The sequence below is a fragment of the Daktulosphaira vitifoliae genome, unplaced genomic scaffold (assembly GCF_025091365.1).
Source record: "Daktulosphaira vitifoliae isolate Bord-2020 unplaced genomic scaffold, ASM2509136v1 Scaffold_1, whole genome shotgun sequence".
In the NCBI taxonomy this organism is placed as follows: Eukaryota; Metazoa; Arthropoda; class Insecta; order Hemiptera; family Phylloxeridae; genus Daktulosphaira; species Daktulosphaira vitifoliae.
The window spans coordinates 70,454,208-70,475,461 of NW_026099572.1; the positions used below are offsets into that span (position 1 = coordinate 70,454,208).

The following is a 21,254-nucleotide window of genomic DNA, read 5'->3' on the forward strand; positions in this document are numbered from 1 at the left end:
ATAGTTGGATCAAGTATAATGATATCTGACAGTGATTAAAATCACTATCAAAAAAAAACGCTTCGATGCAAATCTTTAGATAGTGTTTAATTTTAAAAAATTGGTGGATTATTCCAAAAGCTTCATAAACTGCTAGTTCCTTATTAATATCCTGATTAAGACAAAGTATGTCGAATAAAAAAGAGATTATTAGAAAATAGTATTTCCCATAAAAAAATTATATTGATCAATACACTTTTCAATAAGTTATAGCATTATAATGTTAAAAATGTAAAAAATAAAATTGAGAATTTTCACACAATAATAGCATTTGGTAGCCATTTTCACCTTGAAGATAAAATAAAGTCGTCCGAATTTTTTTTCCATAATAAAGTATATTACATTTTCATTAATTTAAGATATATATAAAAGTGTCAGTATTTCCGGAACACTTTCAAAAGTNTACTTAAAAAAAAAACCCAGCACAGGGGGGTCGCGGCACAGTGGTGACGTGGTATAGTTGGATCAAGTATAATGATATCTGACAGTGATTAAAATCACTATCAAAAAAAAACGCTTCGATGCAAATCTTTAGATAGTGTTTAATTTTAAAAAATTGGTGGATTATTCCAAAAGCTTCATAAACTGCTAGTTCCTTATTAATATCCTGATTAAGACAAAGTATGTCGAATAAAAAAGAGATTATTAGAAAATAGTATTTCCCATAAAAAAATTATATTGATCAATACACTTTTCAATAAGTTATAGCATTATAATGTTAAAAATGTAAAAAATAAAATTGAGAATTTTCACACAATAATAGCATTTGGTAGCCATTTTCACCATGAAGATAAAATAAAGTCCGAAATTTTTTTTTTCCATAATAAAGTATATTACATTAGCTTTAATTTAAGATATATATAAAAGTGTCAGACTTTCCGGAACACTTTCAAAATTTAAGTTGAAAAAGTCAATTTTTTGTGAAAAAGTTGTCATTTTGAATCCCCCCCTGTAGGCAGGTAAAAAGTCAGATTTATAAAAAAAATATACCAAATGATAGGTAAAGACATCATGCATCTACAAAAAAAAGAATTATATTGATCCATACATCTTTCAAGAAGTTATAGCATTATAAAGTTAAAAATATAAAAAAGAATTTTTTTACAAAAATCGTATTTTTTTTATTAAGTTTAATGTCTATTTTCACCATGAAGATAAAATAAAGTCCGAAATTTTTTTTTACCATAATAAAGTATATTACATTAGCTTTAATTTAAGATATATATAAAAGTGTCAGTATTTCCGGAACACTTTCAAAAGTTAAGTTGAAAAAATTAATTTTTTGTAAAAAAGTTGTCATTTTAAATCCCCCCCTGTGGGCAGGTAAAAAGTCAGATTTATAAAAAAAATATACCAAATGATAGGTAATGACATCATGCATCTATAAAAAAAAGAATTATATTGATATGTTTATTTTTAAAAAAGTTACGGCAGTTTTTAGTAAAAAAAATTGAAAAATATCGAAAATAGCGATTTTTAAATTTGTAATTTTTTTGAAGATTTCCCCCGTTTACGGGGAACAAGGAACATTTTTTCAATTTATGAGGATAATGTATTTGACTAGATACAATTTTTAATCTTTTTACGTATCGATGAAAGAAATTGGTCAGATGAGAGCTGAGAAAAAGTGGTAACAGATATAAAAAAAAAGTAAAAAAAACACATCATAGTAAAATTAATACCTTCTCAGCTTCGCATCGAAGCTAAAATTGAAATTATTATAAATCTAATACACCAATTTATTTTAATATGAAAAGTGCTTACCTTCTTTTATATTAATTATATGGAAAATTAAACTGACTCTGTAATAAAACTTTATGGGCAATTTTAAGAATATCTAATATTATTAAATTTCAACCATTATAAATGTTTTAATTATTGAAATTTTCGTACTGTTAGAAATTAAATTACTATTAAAATGTTAATAAAACTGTATAAGAAACAAGACTACTGAGTATATCATTGATGGCATCAAGTATGTATTTCAATTATAAAAAATTATCACATCCTAATATTTATTTCATAAATAAACTAAACATTGCCGTATGAAAAAGATAAAATTGATTATTTAATTATATATTTTTATCTACATTACAAACAATTTTTCTAATTAAATTACGAGAAATTATCGCTGTTTTATTTAAGTTTTCTATTTGATTGAGCATGAAAAAATAATTAAAGTCTTCATGTATTATTAATGAGTACTAAAAATTTACTGTAAATCGTGATAATAAGAATTTATTTTCAAACTAGTTTTAAAATAGTCTATTTACTTAGTAATTAACAATACTATGATTATTTAACGGAGACAAATTTTACACTTATCAATATATTACGTAATTTTTATATTTACTAATTTTATTTCTCAAATTAATTTATTTTTAAAAGTTAATGTCGATAGGTTAACGTTTGAATATCATTCTCAATTTCAATAGATAGACAATAATTGTAGAGCTCGGAAATGGGATTGCAGCGATAATGGTTTTTTTACGAAAATAGGGAGACTCGTCTCCACATTGAGTGGCCTGTTTTCTATTATTTGTTAATCGGTGCAGTGTGTTATAAATTTATAAATACTTCATTAAATTTATTTTATCTATATTATTAAGGTTTTTTTAATTGAATATTATATAAAACGACATTGAACCGTTTTAAAATGACAATGGTAATTTTCTCGCCAATCGAGCGGTACCTTCTTTGCCATTGTTTGAGAATTAGAATATTATTAAATCCTGTAATGTATCATAGATAATATTTTAATCACCCGTTGTTAAGATGACATTCTATTAATATGTAACAAACAAAAAGATAAGTTTTACTACTGGGGTTTGATGGAACCTCGGTGTTTGATGTATGTAAAACGGTCTAGCATTTTTAGTTTGAATTAAACAGCCTTATAAATATATCTCTACTTTACCTTCTTTATTACATGAAGTTTTTGAAAATAAAGCACGCTAAATGTCAGTACTTTCCTTAATTTCATTACTTGATTACTTGAAATGGTCTTACGTTGATTTCTCATTTCAATGGACTCGGCTATTTTATTGGAAGTCGTCTCTCTTAATTGTAACCAATATTATGCATCAACAACATATGTCATCGACGACGAGCACACTTTAAGATTTTCTCTTATAAAACCTGCGTCTGTTTCTGATTTCTAATTTTATAACTTTTAAACTATTTCAGTATTAAGATAGATTTTCACTAATAATAATTTTCATAAATTCTCTATTTGACTGCTTACACTATACCAAAAAGATAAGGAATAGCCTTGAGGACACTGTTAGAATATAGTTTTCTATCGTCCTTAGATAAAATATATATATAAAGAGAGAGATTGCACTTCAAAATTTATTACAATTGAAACATATTTTTATTTATAATCAGTATTACTCTTTACCCAAACTTCTTACACGATATCAAAAAGGTAGAGCATAACCTTAAGATTAGGTGCGTAGATGGGCATAGAGTAATATTGTTTAAGAACTTATTTCTAGTTAAATTATTACATATCTTCACTCTTTTCGTCATATTTAAGGTTGTCCAGAAGTGAAGGGTACTATAATATTACCATCACTATTTTTCTTTTATTATTTAATAAAATAAAATAATATTACGTTCTTATAAGAGTATTTAGGTAAAAATTAAAATTAATAAACTTGTTCTGGGTACATATTTCATAAATAAACTAAACACAATGTTCACCACTTAGGATGATATATTAAAAAAAATCTTAGTGTAACGAGTCCACTACTATTTTTACTATTATATTCATAATTTTCTAAAATACATAATCTCGTAATCATCTGCTTTAGATCATCCTCGAAATAAATAATTTCATATAACTAATTAAATTACATTTAAAGTAATTATCTTTTTAAGTTGTTATATAACATTAGATTAAAATTCGGTAGTTTTAAAACAATACTTTTACATTCACCTTTTGTATAATCATTGCACGAATTAAACTCGTGCAAGGATTAATTATTGATAATTAATAATTGAGTAAGGGAGAGTGGGGCTAGTTGTTACAATTTTTATACTTATGTTTTAGTAAATTTTCTTTGGCAGTTACCCAATTATTCAATGTTTTTGTATTATATATTGACTGAATATTTATTGATTCCGTTGATATTGGTAAGGTATGATTTATATTTTCAAAAATATTTGAAAAAACAATTTTTCTATGAAATAATATGATTTGCATTGTGCTATTACAATTTAAAAATAACATATCTTAATTATAACAACTCGTTCTTGTAACAGATTGTAATGAAAATCTTAATAAAAGTAATTCAAACATCACTTCAAAAAACTTTGTAAACTATCGAGATAATTTAAATTTTACTAAGTATAAAAGAAATTTCCAAATTTAATAATTACCCTTAAAAACTATATTATAAAAATATTTTCTTTTCATATTTTTTTATTGGTTTTTATTGGTTTTTAGATAAACACAGATACATGTTTAGCATTAAATTAGCTAACATTAAAAATTACAGAAATTTATAGAAAAAACTGTATAAATGTTAATCACCATTTTTATTTATAAAAATTATTTACATAAATATTATCGTAATATTTTTGGAATCAGTATTTTCTGTATGAAGAAAGGGGTGAAAATTTTTGAGATTAAGTATAGTATTTGGCAACATTATCGTAAATAGGAGTAGACTTAAGGGACAATGTTTATTGTCTTTTATCGTTTCTCTCCGAAGAGTTCCACCTACAATCGTGATCAGTGTTAGCACTGGGTGCTATTTACTGGGCTCGAAGGGTCAGTACAAACCGGATCGATGTTACCATCGGTCCTTGTTCGCACTGTGTCTTCAAACGGAACACCAGCACCGGATAATTAGGTTGTCCGTACTGTTTTCCTTTGGCTTGCACCTACCTCGGCCACTTTGGTAGGGCTGTGGCACTATCCAAACCACTTCGCATTATGGTATGCGTAATCTCCAGTGTATCTTCTCACTGTAAAAGGCCAGTAGGCATCAAGAATAGCATCACCTAGGTGACCCATCACTCCGCTGCTTTCCTTGGCTAACATTCAGCCATAACCATAAAGTCACTCCTGTGATAGCCACTACGAAAAACTTGGGGGACAGTATACTTATCCTCTATCCCTGTGGATAGAGGATAATAATACTTCCACGGCTCCTCTACCAGTCGTAAGAGGCGACTAATGACACGTCGGTAATAAGAGGAGAGGTTATGAAAGGAGACACGAAGGATATGGCTTTAGTGGGAAGAATGAGGCTAGAGAAAGAATCCTGGATTTTGCAATATCATTTGAACTTGCTGTTTTTAATAATTATTTTAGAAAGTGGGAAAAACATTATATAACTTATAAGAATGCGAGTAATAAATCACAGATTGATTATTTTATGTGAAAAGAGAGAGTATAAAGTGATTAAAAGATTATAAAGTTATCCCAGGCTAGAATGTAACTACAAAACATAGACTGGTGATAATGGAATTGTAGTATAGTGGGATGAGATTATACAAAAACAAAAAGAACACAGGAGGAGAATCTAGGATTCGATAGTGGAAATTGAAAGGGGAAAAAGAAAAAAATAGTTTTTAAAGGTGGTATAAAAGGCGGTTTAAAGTACGGCGTAGAATACCAAGGGAGACATAAATCATCTGTTGAATAGATTTACTAGTTGTAAAAAGAATACTGATAAGAAGATTGTTTGTGAGATTAGAAGTATAATGTCAGGTGGAATGAGGACATTTAGAAAATCACAGAGAGTAATAAAAAAAGTTTTAAGTATGACAAAAGGAGAGAAAATTGGATAGAGTATAAACGCTTGTGTAAAGAAGCCAAGTGTGCGGATATTAAGGCCAAGTTTAAGAGATATAATGAGTTTTATGATTTGCTAGAAACAAAGTAATGCGAAAAAGAAGTCTATAGACTTGCGAAAATAAGAGAATCCCGGTCTAAAGATAATCACAATGTAAGGTCTACAAAAAGTGATAAGAGAGTGCTAACGAGCGATGACAGTATGAAAAAAGCTAGAAAGAGTACTTTAGAAAATTATTGAATGAGAAATATCCAAGATAGACATTAGAGGATATCTTGTTGAACGAGAGACTAGTAGATTTAATTGGTGAGAAAGAGGTATGAGAGACTATGACATCAATAAAAAGAATAAAACAAGAGAATCAGATGAAGTAGATATACAGGGTGTTCAGTAAGTCAGGAAACGGGTTTCTATTGTTCTCATTGTTTGTAACAATGAGAACAATAGAAACTTGTTTCCTGACTTACTGAACACCCTGTATAGAAAACACTCGGTAATGTTGACATTGGATGATTGAAGGATATTTTTAATTATATCCTATTAGAAGGGAAAATGTAATAAAAATAGAGGAATAGTATTGTGGTGCCGATATTTAAAATCAAAGGAGATAAACAAGAGTATGGATATTATTGAAATATACGATTTATAGCATGAAAATTTGGAAAATAATAATAAACAGAAGAATAATAGAAGAAAAGTCAGTAACAAAGAATTAGTTTGGTTTTTTACCTGAAAAGTCAATGATTGAGCCAGTTTTTTGTATATAACAACAAAGAACAAAAAAAAAGAACAAAGTTTGTAACTCAATAATTACTTATCCTAAAATTGTTATTGACTAATTAATAATTTTTGTAAGAAAACTGGTTATTTAGAATTTCAGAAAAAAAATTTATTATTTTTATTATTAAAAATGAATAATAAAAAATATGATTTTAACATAGTCTAAGAATACATAATATATTTAAAAAAAAAGTCACAACTTGTCAGTTATATTTTGTTCATATGTAAAATATTTAAAAATAATCTGTATAACGTATTTAACAATGAAGTTGAATAAAAATAGAATTTGGAACATATGTCTAAAAAAAGAGTCCATTAGTCATCAATTAAATTTATATTATTTATGTCAATCATTTAAACTATTCCAAGAAATATGTACAAAAATGCATTGATACAAATCTAATGTAATAACTCTAAGAAATTCTTTAGTTGTGACAAATCATCAATTTTAAGTAAAATTATATGTAATAACTAACACATTTGAGTAATAAACAGATAATAGTGAAAGGTCGTGACACTTCTTGCACATATAAATGGATTAAATTTAATATATAAGGGTACAAAAACTATCATTTCGGTTCACTACTTCTTCATTTAATGATCTTTTGACAAGTGCAAGAAGTGGTTTGGCATGCATTATAAATTAAGTATATTTATATTCAACCTAGCTTCCAATATCACGAAATAAACTTATATTTCACAGAAGATTTATAAAGTATAAAGTTAAATATAATGAGTACATAAATTAAGTAGGGAATCAGAAAAATTAAGTGATTACTAGAATAAAATGTTATTTAAATAAATAATAATGCTAAATGACCTGTGTGGTCAATACAAATTAAGACTCTCTTGTGAAGATAGAGAACTCACTTGTTCCTATATTATGCTCGATGTATTTATTGACACGACTCACAGTCAGCACAAGCTTAGATAACTATTGGTACGCTTTATTCATACTCAGAGTATGATAATTAATCGCAATAATTTCTATTTTAAATAATTGTTATTCTAATAAATGTTCAAACATCACTTTGGTATTCTATATTTTACATCTTTTCTTAAAACCCTAGTACTCAAACCCTGAGAGAAAATTATATTATATAATTTTATTCAAGAAACACATAGTAACTCAATCATTATACAAAACCAATCAGTAACTAATTTTATATGTCATTTTGAGTTACTATACAATTTGAAAAATATATAAAAATTAAAATATTGCAGACAAGTTTTGCGATTTTGGGAATATTCCTGTGACTATTCTTTGAAGAAATTGTACATTACTAGTTATGATAAACAGAGTGCCCTGTTTTACAGATCTACTAAGGTTTGTAGGAGTATAAAAAAGTATGATGTAAAACAAAATATGACTATTTGAATTACATAATTTATTTGTATGTATATAACTTTTTGACGCTTTAATAAAAATTAAGATTTCACATCTCAAGGTAAACAAAATTATATTAATAAGTAAAAATAAAAATAGGAACTTTAAACACTTATTTATTATCTATTATACTTTATTTTTATTACAATTATTATTATATTTTTTTGCCTTCCTCTTTTATACTTTGTTAATACATAAAAATTATAGATTGTATGTCTGTACGTGATAGGTTTCTTTGGACCATCAAATACTTTTTAATCATTGATTATATACTTTGTTCAAATAAAGTGACGCAGCTATACAAATTAATGATAAAGAATATTTTTACATAGATCGTGCCTTATCGGTAATTAATATGTTAAAAGATAATTAATTTTTGTATGAATATATGTACTTTCGTATAATGAATTTCTAACATCATTTAAATAATATAACATTTCAAATTTATTGTTCAATTATTGTACTATAGTATAATTGAGTGGTTTTAAAATGTTTCCAAACTCCTTCATTAGGATAACTAATTTTTAACTTGTGTACTTTTTATGTATTTACCGAAATAAATCATAGATTTATAATATTATGGTACGTATGTTTATTATACAATATATTATGTGTTGGTCGCATCAATTTCGTTATTCAACTAATCAGTTTTAAATTATGAATTATTATTATTATTATTTTAACTTACAATTGATCTCTGTCAATGTATATTATAATATAATTTATTTTAACATCATTTATTATAAATAAATATTCTTCAATAATATAATACCCATTTTGCATATCAATTGTACTTAATTACTCTTCAAATTGCGCCGATTTTATGAAAGCGTTGAATTGATAACAACATGATATTCATTGCAAAGTGAGCTAAATTTTTTTTTTTTTAGAAAATAACCTGAGTCACAATGTAATTATATTAATTGTAATGACCTTTTTAGCAAAGAAAAAATTAATTAGGGTTGCTAGTAATAAATGAATATTTTATTATTTAAAAATTCATTTTTTTTGTCTTTTAAAATTTTGCTAAGACGAAGATTTAAAAATTATGAAAATATTTCTGTCAACAGATGTGCCTTTACATGACACTGTTTATTTCACAAGTTCTTGGTATGACAAATATTTTAAATGCCGCTGAAATTTTAGCTGTGTCACCAATACCAGGAACCAGTCATTGGAACGTAATGAGTTCGGTTCTTGAAATACTTATGGATAGAGGGCATAAAATTACTGTTGTATCGGCATTTCCAAGGAAAATTCCACACGAAAATTACACAAATATTGATATATCCAATCTTGTACACATATCTGTAGCAGAACCTTGGGAAAAAGTTAAAAAAATATAATTATTATAAACATTAAAATAACCTTAGTAATATTTAAAATTTATAGGTGATAGGAGTATTTCAACCTCCCGTATCTTGTTTACATTTTTTAAACGACATTCACCAAAAAATATGTCAAATTATATATAGCCTTCCAGAATTTCAGCGTATCTTAAGTACCAAACGATTTGATGTGGTGATAACTGAACTCTTGGGTTCAAGATGTGATTTATACTTGGGAAATTATTTAAATATACCTCAAATAGCTATTGTTTCCAGCCAAATGTTGACTTGGTACCAGGAATCTTTTGACAATCCAGCAAATCCATCGTATATAACACCTCTCCACATTTCATATCCTAAGTCTGAAACATTTATTCATCGTTTATTAAGTACTATTAACTATTTGACTATCAATATATCCTTCAAGTATTACGATAATAGAGCTACCGAAATAGGACGCATGTTTTTTGGTGAAAATAAACCTGATGCGGAAACTTTACTCCGAAATGTGTCCATAGTTTTTTTAAACACTCATTCTAGTTATGATTTACCTAAGCCATTGGCGAATAATTTTAAAGAAATAGGGGGTATACATTTAAAACCATTAAAACCATTACCTAATGTAAGTATTACTTCATAACACATGATTTTTTTATTTAGTGTTTTAAAAGACCTTCAATTATACCGAAAATAGTATAATTTTATATTTTTTATTTATTTATTAATATATATATAAGCCTAGTATAAAAAGAGAACAAATAATACAACATTAAAACAGTAATACAATAATAGTTCTTAATACTAATTAGCATAAACAAGACCTCATTTGAGAACGTGTATTATGAAAAAAAATGAAAATGTCTTGGAATATTAAACAGTATAATATTTAATATTTCTAAATAATATATCTTATTATCCAATAAATTAAAGAGCAATATAGATTGATATTTTCTTTTAGTCTCAAATGATTTGATTTTATAACATTTCATTAACTCATTATTTGTTATATTCTTAACTTTTACTTTTAATGCAAATATTTTAATAAATTTAATTTGCATATTTTCTAATCTTTCAATTAAACCAGACTGCCTTGAATTCCAAACTATTGAACCAAATTCCAGTATTGATCATATTAAAGAAATGGACAATTTTATTAAACAAGATGGGTCCGAAAACTCATTACAATTTCTTTTGACAAAACCTAAAATTTTTAATGCTTTATTTCAAATAACTTCAAGTTGATAATTAAATGATAATTTACTTGATAGTCCGATACCCATCTTTTATATGTGAGACACAATCAATTTTCATGTTTGCTAACTTATAATTTTACCAATTTATTAATCGAAAGTAAGTAAAATCAATTTATTTATTTATAAATATTGAGTTCAAGTCGGTTTTTTAAACACTAGTTACGAAATTAATCTAGATCGGGTGCATCATTGCAATATCACTTTTAATTTTAGAAAATAATTTCAAATCATCATTAAATAATAAGTATTTGCAAAACATAAATACTGAACAAACATCAATAACAAATAAAATTAAAAAAAAGTGGCGACAAATAACTTCCCTGGGGACAATTAAAGTCACATCAATCACTTAAAAAGAAAACATGGTACATGTCCTCAATTGACAAATAATTAAACTTGCAAAAATAGTGCTTTTCGAGCTTTTATTTTAATTTATAACATTTCTACTATGCTTAACATTATCCTCCATTTGAAAATTACTTTATGGGCACTCAATGTAATAACGTTCGTGAGAGTTCCTAATAATGAAAATTAATTATTGTTATACTATTTTTTTTTTAGTCATTTTTTTTATTTTAAAATTTAATACATAATTCAAAGTATTTATAGGATTTGCAAAAAATTATAGACGAAGCAGAACACGGAGTAATATATTTTAACTTGGGTTCAGTAACTAGAATGCATGATCTTCCAACAAATATACAAAATGGTTTTAAAGAAGGTTTTGCAGAATTACCTCAAAAAGTGTTATGGAAATACGAATCAGACACGCCAATGACTGGGCAGCCAAAAAATGTATTTACAAGGAAGTGGCTTCCTCAATATGACATTATACGTAAAAAAATATATTAGTTTTTTCAACAGTTCTGTTATACAAAAAAATTGTACCATGCTAAGTATAAAATAAGTAATTAGCTAATTGAACTACTCAAAGAAGATAATATGTTTAAAATATTTTAACTTATTAATTTAAGTAGTTATAAAAATGGCAATTCAATAAAAAAAACACAAAGCTATAAAATTAATATAATATATTAAGCTTTTGTATTTTAGCTTCGATGCGATGCTGAGAAGGTTGATTTTACTATGATGTGATAATTTTTATGTTTGTTACCACTTATTCTCAGCTCACACAATATGAACAATACGTTAAAATATCACAATTCGTATCTAGTCGAAGACATTCCCCCAAAAAAATGAAACAGTTTCCCTTGTTTCTTGTAAATAGATGAAATCATTAAAAAATTATAATTTTAAAGTACTTAAATTTCAGGAGTTGTTAGTTAAATCTGTGTCACTCGTGTAGAATACAAATTAAAAATTACAAATCTCAATATCAACACAAGCTTTTGAATAGCTATTTAAAAATTATCCGTTCATTGTCCCACACTTTATGTTTACATTAAAATATGTTTGACTTAACATCATATAGTTAATTCATAGGGCAGGGTACAATTTTAAAAGGAACCATTTTTATACATATGTTCAACTAATATATTGTCAAAAAAAAATTATCAATTACATAATATAATTTTGATGTGTAATTCTCTTATAATTTAGGCCATCCAAATGTAAAACTTTTCATCTCTCACGGAGGAAACTCTGGAGTTATAGAAGCTATTAGTGCTGGAATTCCAGTACTAGGATTCCCTCTATTTTTTGATCAGCCAAGGAATTTGGAGTTATTTAAATATTGGGGATCTGGATTACTCTTAGACTACAAGAATTTTACAAAACAAATATTTCTAGAAAAAGTCAAAGAAATTATTAACAACCATAAGTAATGTTTAATTCTACAAGTCAACAAAACTACAGTAAAAAAAATTAATTTGCAACGTTTACAAAAATAACAAAAATTAACATTTAAATTATACCCTCAGAAAAAATATCCGACATTTGGGAGTCCGGACTCCTCAGAAATGATTTTTATACATTATAATATAATATGTAGGATAAATGCTTGACCCTAGTATTTTAATATCTCATACTTTACCACAGGGGATTTTACCTTCCATACTATGGTCGTTTGTAAAACTTTTCTTTTTTAATGTTTGCTCCAAAAGTTTTATTTTACTATAATAAGAAACAAGTGATTTCATACAACATTTCTTACAAATTAATTGATATCTTGACCCTGCTCCTTTGAAGTGAACTTTTGGCGAGATAAGAAAATGTCTAAAAAACAGTTTTATTGCGACGATGACATTGCAAGCATAACGACTAGGGATGTGGATTAGTTTGTTAGTTATACTATTAGTTGTAGTGAAAATTTAGTTTTATAACCAATAAATTTTTAAAACAATTTAACATATTAAATGAAAATTACTAAACAGTCACCAATAATTTTAGAAAAAAATATAATAAAATCTGTCTTGCAAAATTTTGAAATTTACATTTATGCAACTTTACATAAATTTTCTTTAGTGAACATAATCCAACCCTAATATTAATTAGACATTCCTATTATAATAGTTAATAAAAATTAGTACGAGTGGCTAGAAGCGTATTCACATATTTTCCACCTCTAGGCATTTATAAATTTACCACCTTTCATTACGTTATGACGGAGAGGGCTCATTTTTATATATTTTCACCAAAAACTACTAATTTTTCCTCAAAAAAAAAATAGTATTTAAAAATATTTTTCAAGCAAATCTATGTTTATTAATAAATCATAAAATAAATTGCTTGTAGCTATTAATATACATATCATAAATATACAATAAATGAAAATGAATTATTATGAAGTCAATATGTCTTAACAAAAAATAAAAAAATTGGCTAGCTTTTTATAAATTTGTTGGCCTTCAATATTTACCGCCCCTTAAAATATGCCGCTGTAGGAAGTTGCCTATATTGCCTGCAATAAAATATGCCGCTGTAGGAAGTTGCCTATATTGCCTGCAAATAAATATGTCGCTGCGAATGGCATTGATAATGATTTAAATTCGCAAATTTGCTTTAACTATTGGTCGATTTATTCTTCTCGATTCTTCTCGATTCATCAATGTAANATATGTCGCTGCGAATGGCATTGATAATGATTTAAATTCGCAAATTTGCTTTAACTATTGGTCGATTTATTCTTCTCGATTCATCAATGTCATTTTTATAAAACCAGTAACTCTAGGTTGAAGAACTCGATTTTACAAAAATATCCGAACTGAGTTACAATCAGAGCATTTAAAAACACCTCCTTACTCTACCGACTTTACATTGCATTCAATAGCAAAAATTTTAAACTGTGTTTCATGCCGTTGTCCTTTCTTTAGTGCCCTTGTTCTTTTATAGTGTTACTAAACTTTTTTTTTTGTTTCTTGGTTGCATCTTNATTTTTATAAAACCAGTAACTCTAGGTTGAAGAACTCGATTTTACAAAAATATCCGAACTGAGTTACAATCAGAGCATTTAAAAACACCTCCTTACTCTACCGACTTTACATTGCATTCAATAGCAAAAATTTTAAACTGTGTTTCATGCCGTTGTCCTTTCTTTAGTGCCCTTGTTCTTTTATAGTGTTACTAAACTTTTTTTTTGTTTCTTGGTTGCATCTTAACCATTACTATAAAAACCTATTTACATTATAATTTTTTTTAAAGATATGTATTCTTTTTTTTCTTTTCGAAAATTACAAAAATCTAGATATCAAGATATTACCATGGAGACGACAATATTCTTCTCCTTTTTCCTCGCCTTAATCCCAACTAATTGGGGTCAACGACCCTTATCCTAAACTTCTACTTGATACGATCACCCACACCATCTACGATCACATCAGCCGTCCTCATATCGCATTCAATTACATTCCTCCATCTCTTTTTTGGTCTTCCTCTTCTTTCTTCAAACTTCATTTCGATAACTATTCTTATCGCTTCCGATTCCTCTCTCCCCATAACATGACCAAACCATTTAAGTCTATTTTTTCTCATCTTATCTATGATTAACGTTACACCCTCTTATGGAGACGTTAATATTAATTTGATAAATTAAATTTTTTCATAAAAAATTCATCATAATTCTTTTCGTTACAAATTATTAGGCAGAGGTATTTCGTAGTTAAAAAATATCAAATTATATTTTGTATAATACAATTTTTTATTAATTATTTAATTTCAGATTTAAAAAAAATGCAATGGAACTATCTCGAAAATTTCACGATCGTCCAATTAGTCCCCAAGATACAGTTGTTTACTGGACAGAGTATGTTATGCGTCATAATGGAGCACATCATTTAAAATCAAATGCTATCAACACACTCTGGTACCAATACTTTTTGATAGACATTTTAGGAACTATAGTGATTATTCTATTTATAACAATTAGTATTTTTTTTTTTATTAAGAAAAAATGTTTTTAATTTTAATTAAATATTTTTTCATTCATCTATTTCAATAAAATTGATATTTAAACTACTCATATGAAAATTTTATATTCAATAATAAATTATTATACAGTTCTAAAACTTTAATTGTCGATTAAAATTGAGGTCCGTAGGGTTACATTTTTATTTAAAACACATTATATATTAAATATACATATTATACATCTTTACATATCGTAAGATGTATATTTTATATTACGCACATACAGTTGTTAAAGTGTGGGTGGATGGAGATGAACGAAGTCTCTTTTCTTATTTATAGTACTATCTAGCGTACAATTTAATTCAAAATCAAAATGCCGGGAAGATGCTTTAATTTTTAGCACTAGAGAGTGGAAAGCGTTAATATAAAAAATTTATTCGAATGGTCTAAATTTCAAAATTGTTAAAAGAGAAAATAATTGTAGAAGAACTTAAATTATGAAATGATAAGAATTCCATGATATGACCGTGGTAATATAAAAAATTGAAGCATGGTCAACCGTGACATAATAAGTGTTATTTATTTGTTTTTGTATTATTCAAAAGTTTAATTAATTCTTTAATTAAGCTAAAAAAACACATAGTTAACTTATGGAACTAAAAGACTTATTATATTAAGGGCTATAAAGAGATATATATAAAAAATTTACTTGGACTATTTATCAGTGCCTTACCCTACATTATATTTAATGTAAAAAAACCCAGCACAGCGGGGTCGCGGCACAGTGGTGACGTGGCATAGTTGGATAAAGTATAATGATATCTGACAGTGATTAAAATCACTATCAAAAAAAAAACACTTCGATGCAAATCTTTAGATAGTGTTTAATTTTAAAAAATTGGTGTATTATTCCAAAAGCTACATGATCTGCTAGTTCCTTATTAATATCCTGATTAAGATAATGTATGTCGAATAAAAAAGGGATTATTAAAAATATTATTTCTCATAAAAAAAATTATATTGATCAATACACTTTTCAATAAGTTATAGCATTATAATGTTAAAAATGTAAAAAATAAAATTGAGAATTTTCACACAATAATAGCATTTGGTAGCCATTTTCACCGTGAAGACAAAATAAAGTCCGAATTTTTTTTCCATAATAAAGTATATTACATTTTCATTAATTTAAGATATATATAAAAGTGTCAGTATTTCCGGAATACTTTCAAAAATTAAATTGAAAATATCTTAGTAACAATACGCATGTTTAAAGTTTTGACCCCCCTTGTTAAAGGGGTATGATCCGATTTACAAAAAAAGCGTGCCAGATGAAAGGGGTATATCAATATTTATTATAAAAAAATAATAATATAGATCCATACATTTTTCCAAAAGTTATATAAAATATAAATTAAATAATATAACATATAAAATCGAGATTTTTTTCACGGAAATCGTACGTTTTTCTTTAACTTTGATGTCCGTTTTCACCACGAAGACAAGTCCAGAGGTCAAATTTTTTTTTTTCAAATTAAAGTATATTACATAAGCTTTAATTTAAGATATATATAAAAGTGTCAGTCTTTCCGGAACATTTTCAAAAGTTAAGTTGAAAAAGTTCTACTTTCTATACGCATTTTAAAAGGTTTGCACCCCCCCTGTATAAAGGGAAATGGTCCGATTTTAAAAAAAAGTATGTCGAATGAAAGAAGTATATATAAAGTATTTATCATTAAAGAATAAAGTTGATTCATGCATTTTTTAAAAAGTTATAGCAACATAATGTTAAAAAATGTAAAATATAATATCAAGAATTTTTTCACAAAAATAGCATATTTTTGCATACGGTAGTCATTTTCACCATGAAGACAAGTCCAGAGGTCAAATTTTTTTTTTTCAAATTAAAGTATATTACATTAGCTTTAATTTAAGGTATATATAAAATTGTCAGTCTTTCCGGAACATTTTCAAAAGTTAAGTTGAAAAAGTTAAATTTTTGTGAAAAAGTCATTTTGAATCCCTCCCTGTGGGCAGGTAAAAGGTTAGATATAAAAAAAAATATATACCAAATGGTAGGTAAAAACATGTATAAAAAATAATTATATAAGAATTATATTGATCCATATATCTTTCAAATAGTTATAGCATAATAAAGTTAAAAATATAAAAAAGAATTTTTTTACGAAAATTGTATTTTTTTTATTAATTTTGATGACTGTTTTCACCATGAAGATAAAACAAAGTCCGAAATTTTTTTTTACCATAATAAAGTATATTACATTAGCTTTAATTTAATATGTATATAAAAGTGTCAGACTTTCCGGAATACTTTCATAAGTTAAGTAGAAAAAATTCTACTTTCTACATGCATTTTTTAGATTTGAACCCCCCTCGTATATAAGGAAATGGTCCGATTTAAAAAAACAGTATGTCGAATGAAAGATGTATATAAATACTACTTTTTATGAAAAAATTGTATTGATCCATATATTTTTCAAATAGTTATAGCATAATAAAGTTAAAAATGTAAAATACAAAATCGAAAATTTTGACACGAAAATAGCATTCGGTAGCCATTTTCACCGTGAAGATAAAATAAAGTCCGAATTTTTTTTTTTTTTTTTCATAATAAAGTAAATTACTTTAGCTTTAATTTAAGATATATATAAAAGTGTCAGACCTTCCGGAACATTTTCAAAAGTCAAGTTGAAAAAGTTAATTTTTTGTAAAAAAGTTGTCATTTTAAATCCCCCCTGTGGACAGTTAAAGGATCAGATGTAAAAAAGAAATATACCAAATGAAAAGTAATGATATCATGCATCTATATAAAAAAAATTATAATAATTCGGTTATTTTTAAAAAAGTTATGGCAATTTTAAGTAAAAAAAATTGAAAAAATTCGAAAATTAGCGATTTTTAAATTTGTAATATTTTTGGAGGTTTCCCCCATTTACGGGGAACGAGGGAATTTTTTTCAATTTTTGAGGGTAATGTCTTCGACTAGATACGATTTATGATCTTTTGACGTATCATTGAAAGAAATCGGTTCGGCGAGAGCTGAAAAAAAGTGGTAACAGACACAAAAATAAAAAAAACCCAGCACAGGGGGGTCGCGGCACAGTGGTGACGTGGCATAGTTGGATCNAACACATCTTAGTAAAACTAATACCTTCTCAGCTTCGCATCGAAGCTAAAATTAAGGTGATAACAAAAATTAATAAGTAGATACTAATCTTATTCTTTTATTGATATATTTTTTTTTACTAAGTAAGTATATTTGCTTATTATGATAAATATAACTTTGAACCATTGAGGAAGATAATTTGGTGTATAGTCCTGCTCCTAGTTTTTACCACTTTAATCACTGCGCACATACTTACATTAGGGCTGAAAATTTAGTTGAAGTATTTTTATTATCTACAATCATATTTAATATAGACTTTTACTAATTCAAATGGTTGAGTTAGTTTTGAACTCGTTGAATTTATTTTTGAAATAACGTAATACTCGAAGTTATATAAAACTTTAAATCAGATATAATTTTTTAAGTTAATAGTAACCAAAATAAATTAACTTTATTTTTATAGTATTATAATGAACTTAGTGTTAACACTTCATTCATGGTAAAAAATTACAAGTTAAATCTTCCAAAAAAGTAACAAGTTATACAACTTGATTTAATTAATTATACGTTAAAACTTAAATTTCTCTTTTTTGTCCAGCCTAATAAATAAATTAATATAACTTGAAAATGTTATATTTTAATATATAAAAAATGAAATAAAATGAACAAAAAAATAAGAGAATATTAATTTTTACTGTAAGTACATCAAACAAAGCAGTTTTAAATTAAAAACAGACCTATCAGAGATCTCTTACGATAATTTCATAAAGCTTTAATGTCGCTATAATTCTATAGATAGTGCTTTCATTAAAAATAAAATAAATTGTTATTATGACTCATAATTATCAGTCATATTTAGAATTCTTATATAATTATATTTAAATTATAATTTAAAATTATATAAGAATTCTAAATATATTTTAGTTTTTCGAAAATCTAAGTTGCTTATATAAATAAATTATAGATCAAGCACATGAAGAACTAAATACATAATAACGTTTTTATTTAAATAATTTGTAATAATTTTTATAAAAACTGAATTGAGTATAATTTACCTACTTTTTTGAAACATACAATTATTTTCTAGAAAAACATATTTTATATGATGAAATTATCAAATCATTATTTTAGAATTAGCCTTTTTAATATTGAATTTTATAACACAGCGTTTTCAAAATTATTATAACTTATTCCACACTTTTATGAGTCTTATCAATTGTATTATCCGAGTAATCATTATTTTCTTTTAACAAAATTATAATACAAAGTTATCCACACGTGATGAAAAAATGGAGTTCTTATTTTTATTAATAAAAGTAAAACTTTTATCCAAATGAATCGGATATGATTTATGTAATTCCATACAAGACAAAACAAAAATTATCATTAAAATGTTACGAAATGAAACTCGAATTATTTAAATTAAGCTAATTCATTCCAATCAATTTTTAAGGATCCTTTAATATTTACACATGTATCAAAAAATTTAATTTATTTCAACAGTGTGTTTGATTTTTAAAAATCCTGGAACTTTGTGACAATAGCGTTAATATAATATTGAAATAGTATGTGAATTAAAATAATTCCTTGAAATCAAATTAGATATAAAATAATCTTTGTTAGAGTAATTTCAACAAACAAAAAATTAACATGTAATTATAAGAATAAGAATTTAGTTATATCAATTTCTTTTGAATAAATGCTAATTTAAATTTCTGTAATATTGAAAATTAATTTAGGTATTTTAGTAACAACATTCTCTTGCTTACTTTTACATGTTATATTAGGAATTCACTTAAAGGGAGAGAAACATTAAGAGTCTTTCCAAGATTCTTGTGTATAAAATCAATTTAAATTCCATTTAACTTGCGCAACGGTTTTTATGTATTCAAGCTTAAAAAACCTAGCACAATGAGGACACGGCATAGTTGGGACTTGTATATATAATATCTGACAATGATTAAAATCACTATCAAAAAAGACTTCGATGCAAATCTGTTTGATTTTTAGTAGGCATTGTTGGATAATTCCGAAAACAATGTAGGCTTCAATTTTCTTAATTACTAGTTTTATGTTGTATAAGTATAGTACATGAATAAATACATATTATAGAAATAAACTTTAGTATGAAATTAATATTCAATATTAATCTATTTTGTAATTTTAACGGATAAATTATAAAAAAAATATAAAGTAGTTGAATATTTCAATACCTCTATGGTATACATGTATCAAACATTCAATTATGGATTTATCAAAAACTCATTAATACGATTATTCTGACCTTCGTTAGTTCATTATTATTTCAGTCATGAAATTAAAATTGTAATTTATCATAAACCACTGGTAGCTAGAACATTTTTTTTAAAAAGGGCAGTCCCCTTCCTTTTTATATACTTATTGAATAGATATTAAAAGCTGCAAAATATTTTTAACCAAACATAATATGTTTTTTAAATTTTTATTTGTAGAGAAAAGGGATTAGATGGGATACTTATTCGTCCACCCCACACACATACACACACCTATATAACTATATTGTTTGACCTAAAATATAAACACAAATAATTGAAATAAAAAATTAAATAAAACAAAAAACGGTGATTTTTACACAAAAGTAACATTTTTTTTTAAATACAGTTTAAATACAGAAAATTAGATATTAAGACTAATTTATTCCTTTACAACTTATAATATTTAACATAAGCGTTAATTTAACGTATGATTAAACCCCTTGGAGTGTTTCCGGAACATTTTTAAATAAAAAAAGTTCTACTTTTTATAGGTATGTTTTAAGTTTAAAACCCCCTGTATAAGAGAAAATTGTGTGATTTTTAAAAAAAGTCAGATGAAATGAACATTTAAAAAACTTATGAAAAACATTTGATTAATATCCAGATTTTTCAAAAAGTTTAATATTGATAAAATAAAATATAAAATTTGATAACAAAAATGGCGTGTTCTTTTATAAGGACATTCATTAATGATATGATATAATCTTCATAGAAGATAAGTCGTTATAAATTTTATTTTTAGTACATAATATAAGTTTTTATTTAACGTGTGTTTCAAACTCAGAATATTTTCAAAAGTTAAGTTGAAAAAGTAATATTTTTATGCTAAAGTTGCTAACTTGAGTTTTAAGTAAAAATGTTTAAAAATATCGAAATTTAACGATTTTAATAATCGTAATTTTTAGGGGATTTCCGTTATTTATGAGGAACGAGA

At 25.8% G+C, this 21,254-nt stretch overlaps 2 protein-coding genes across 6 annotated transcripts in view; one reads left to right on the plus strand and one right to left on the minus strand.

Annotated features, from left to right (window-relative positions):
• LOC126894888 (UDP-glucosyltransferase 2-like) overlaps positions 1-2,004 on the minus strand; it is a 6,184-nt gene extending 4,180 nt beyond the window's left edge. The window contains exon 1 of the mRNA XM_050666197.1: positions 1,804-2,004. The gene's annotated coding sequence lies outside the window, so the exon portion shown is untranslated. The remainder of the gene's footprint in view (positions 1-1,803) is intronic.
• LOC126894889 (UDP-glucosyltransferase 2-like) overlaps positions 1-15,007 on the plus strand; it is a 19,786-nt gene extending 4,779 nt beyond the window's left edge. Inside the window, exons 1-6 of one of the 5 annotated variants that reach the window (XM_050666200.1) lie at positions 8,255-8,359; positions 9,084-9,344; positions 9,406-9,963; positions 11,204-11,429; positions 12,155-12,374; positions 14,712-15,007. In XM_050666200.1, coding sequence (XP_050522157.1) covers positions 9,084-9,344; positions 9,406-9,963; positions 11,204-11,429; positions 12,155-12,374; positions 14,712-14,952 — 1,506 coding nt within the window. In that variant the 5' untranslated portion in view covers positions 8,255-8,359 and the 3' untranslated portion in view covers positions 14,953-15,007. Of the gene's footprint in view, positions 1-8,254; positions 8,360-8,417; positions 8,596-8,766; positions 8,879-9,083; positions 9,345-9,405; positions 9,964-11,203; positions 11,430-12,154; positions 12,409-14,711 lie in introns of those variants that run through there. The other 4 variants (XM_050666202.1, XM_050666198.1, XM_050666201.1 and 1 more) reach the window with 4 other exon arrangements.
• Positions 15,008-21,254: the final 6,247 nt, after the last annotated feature.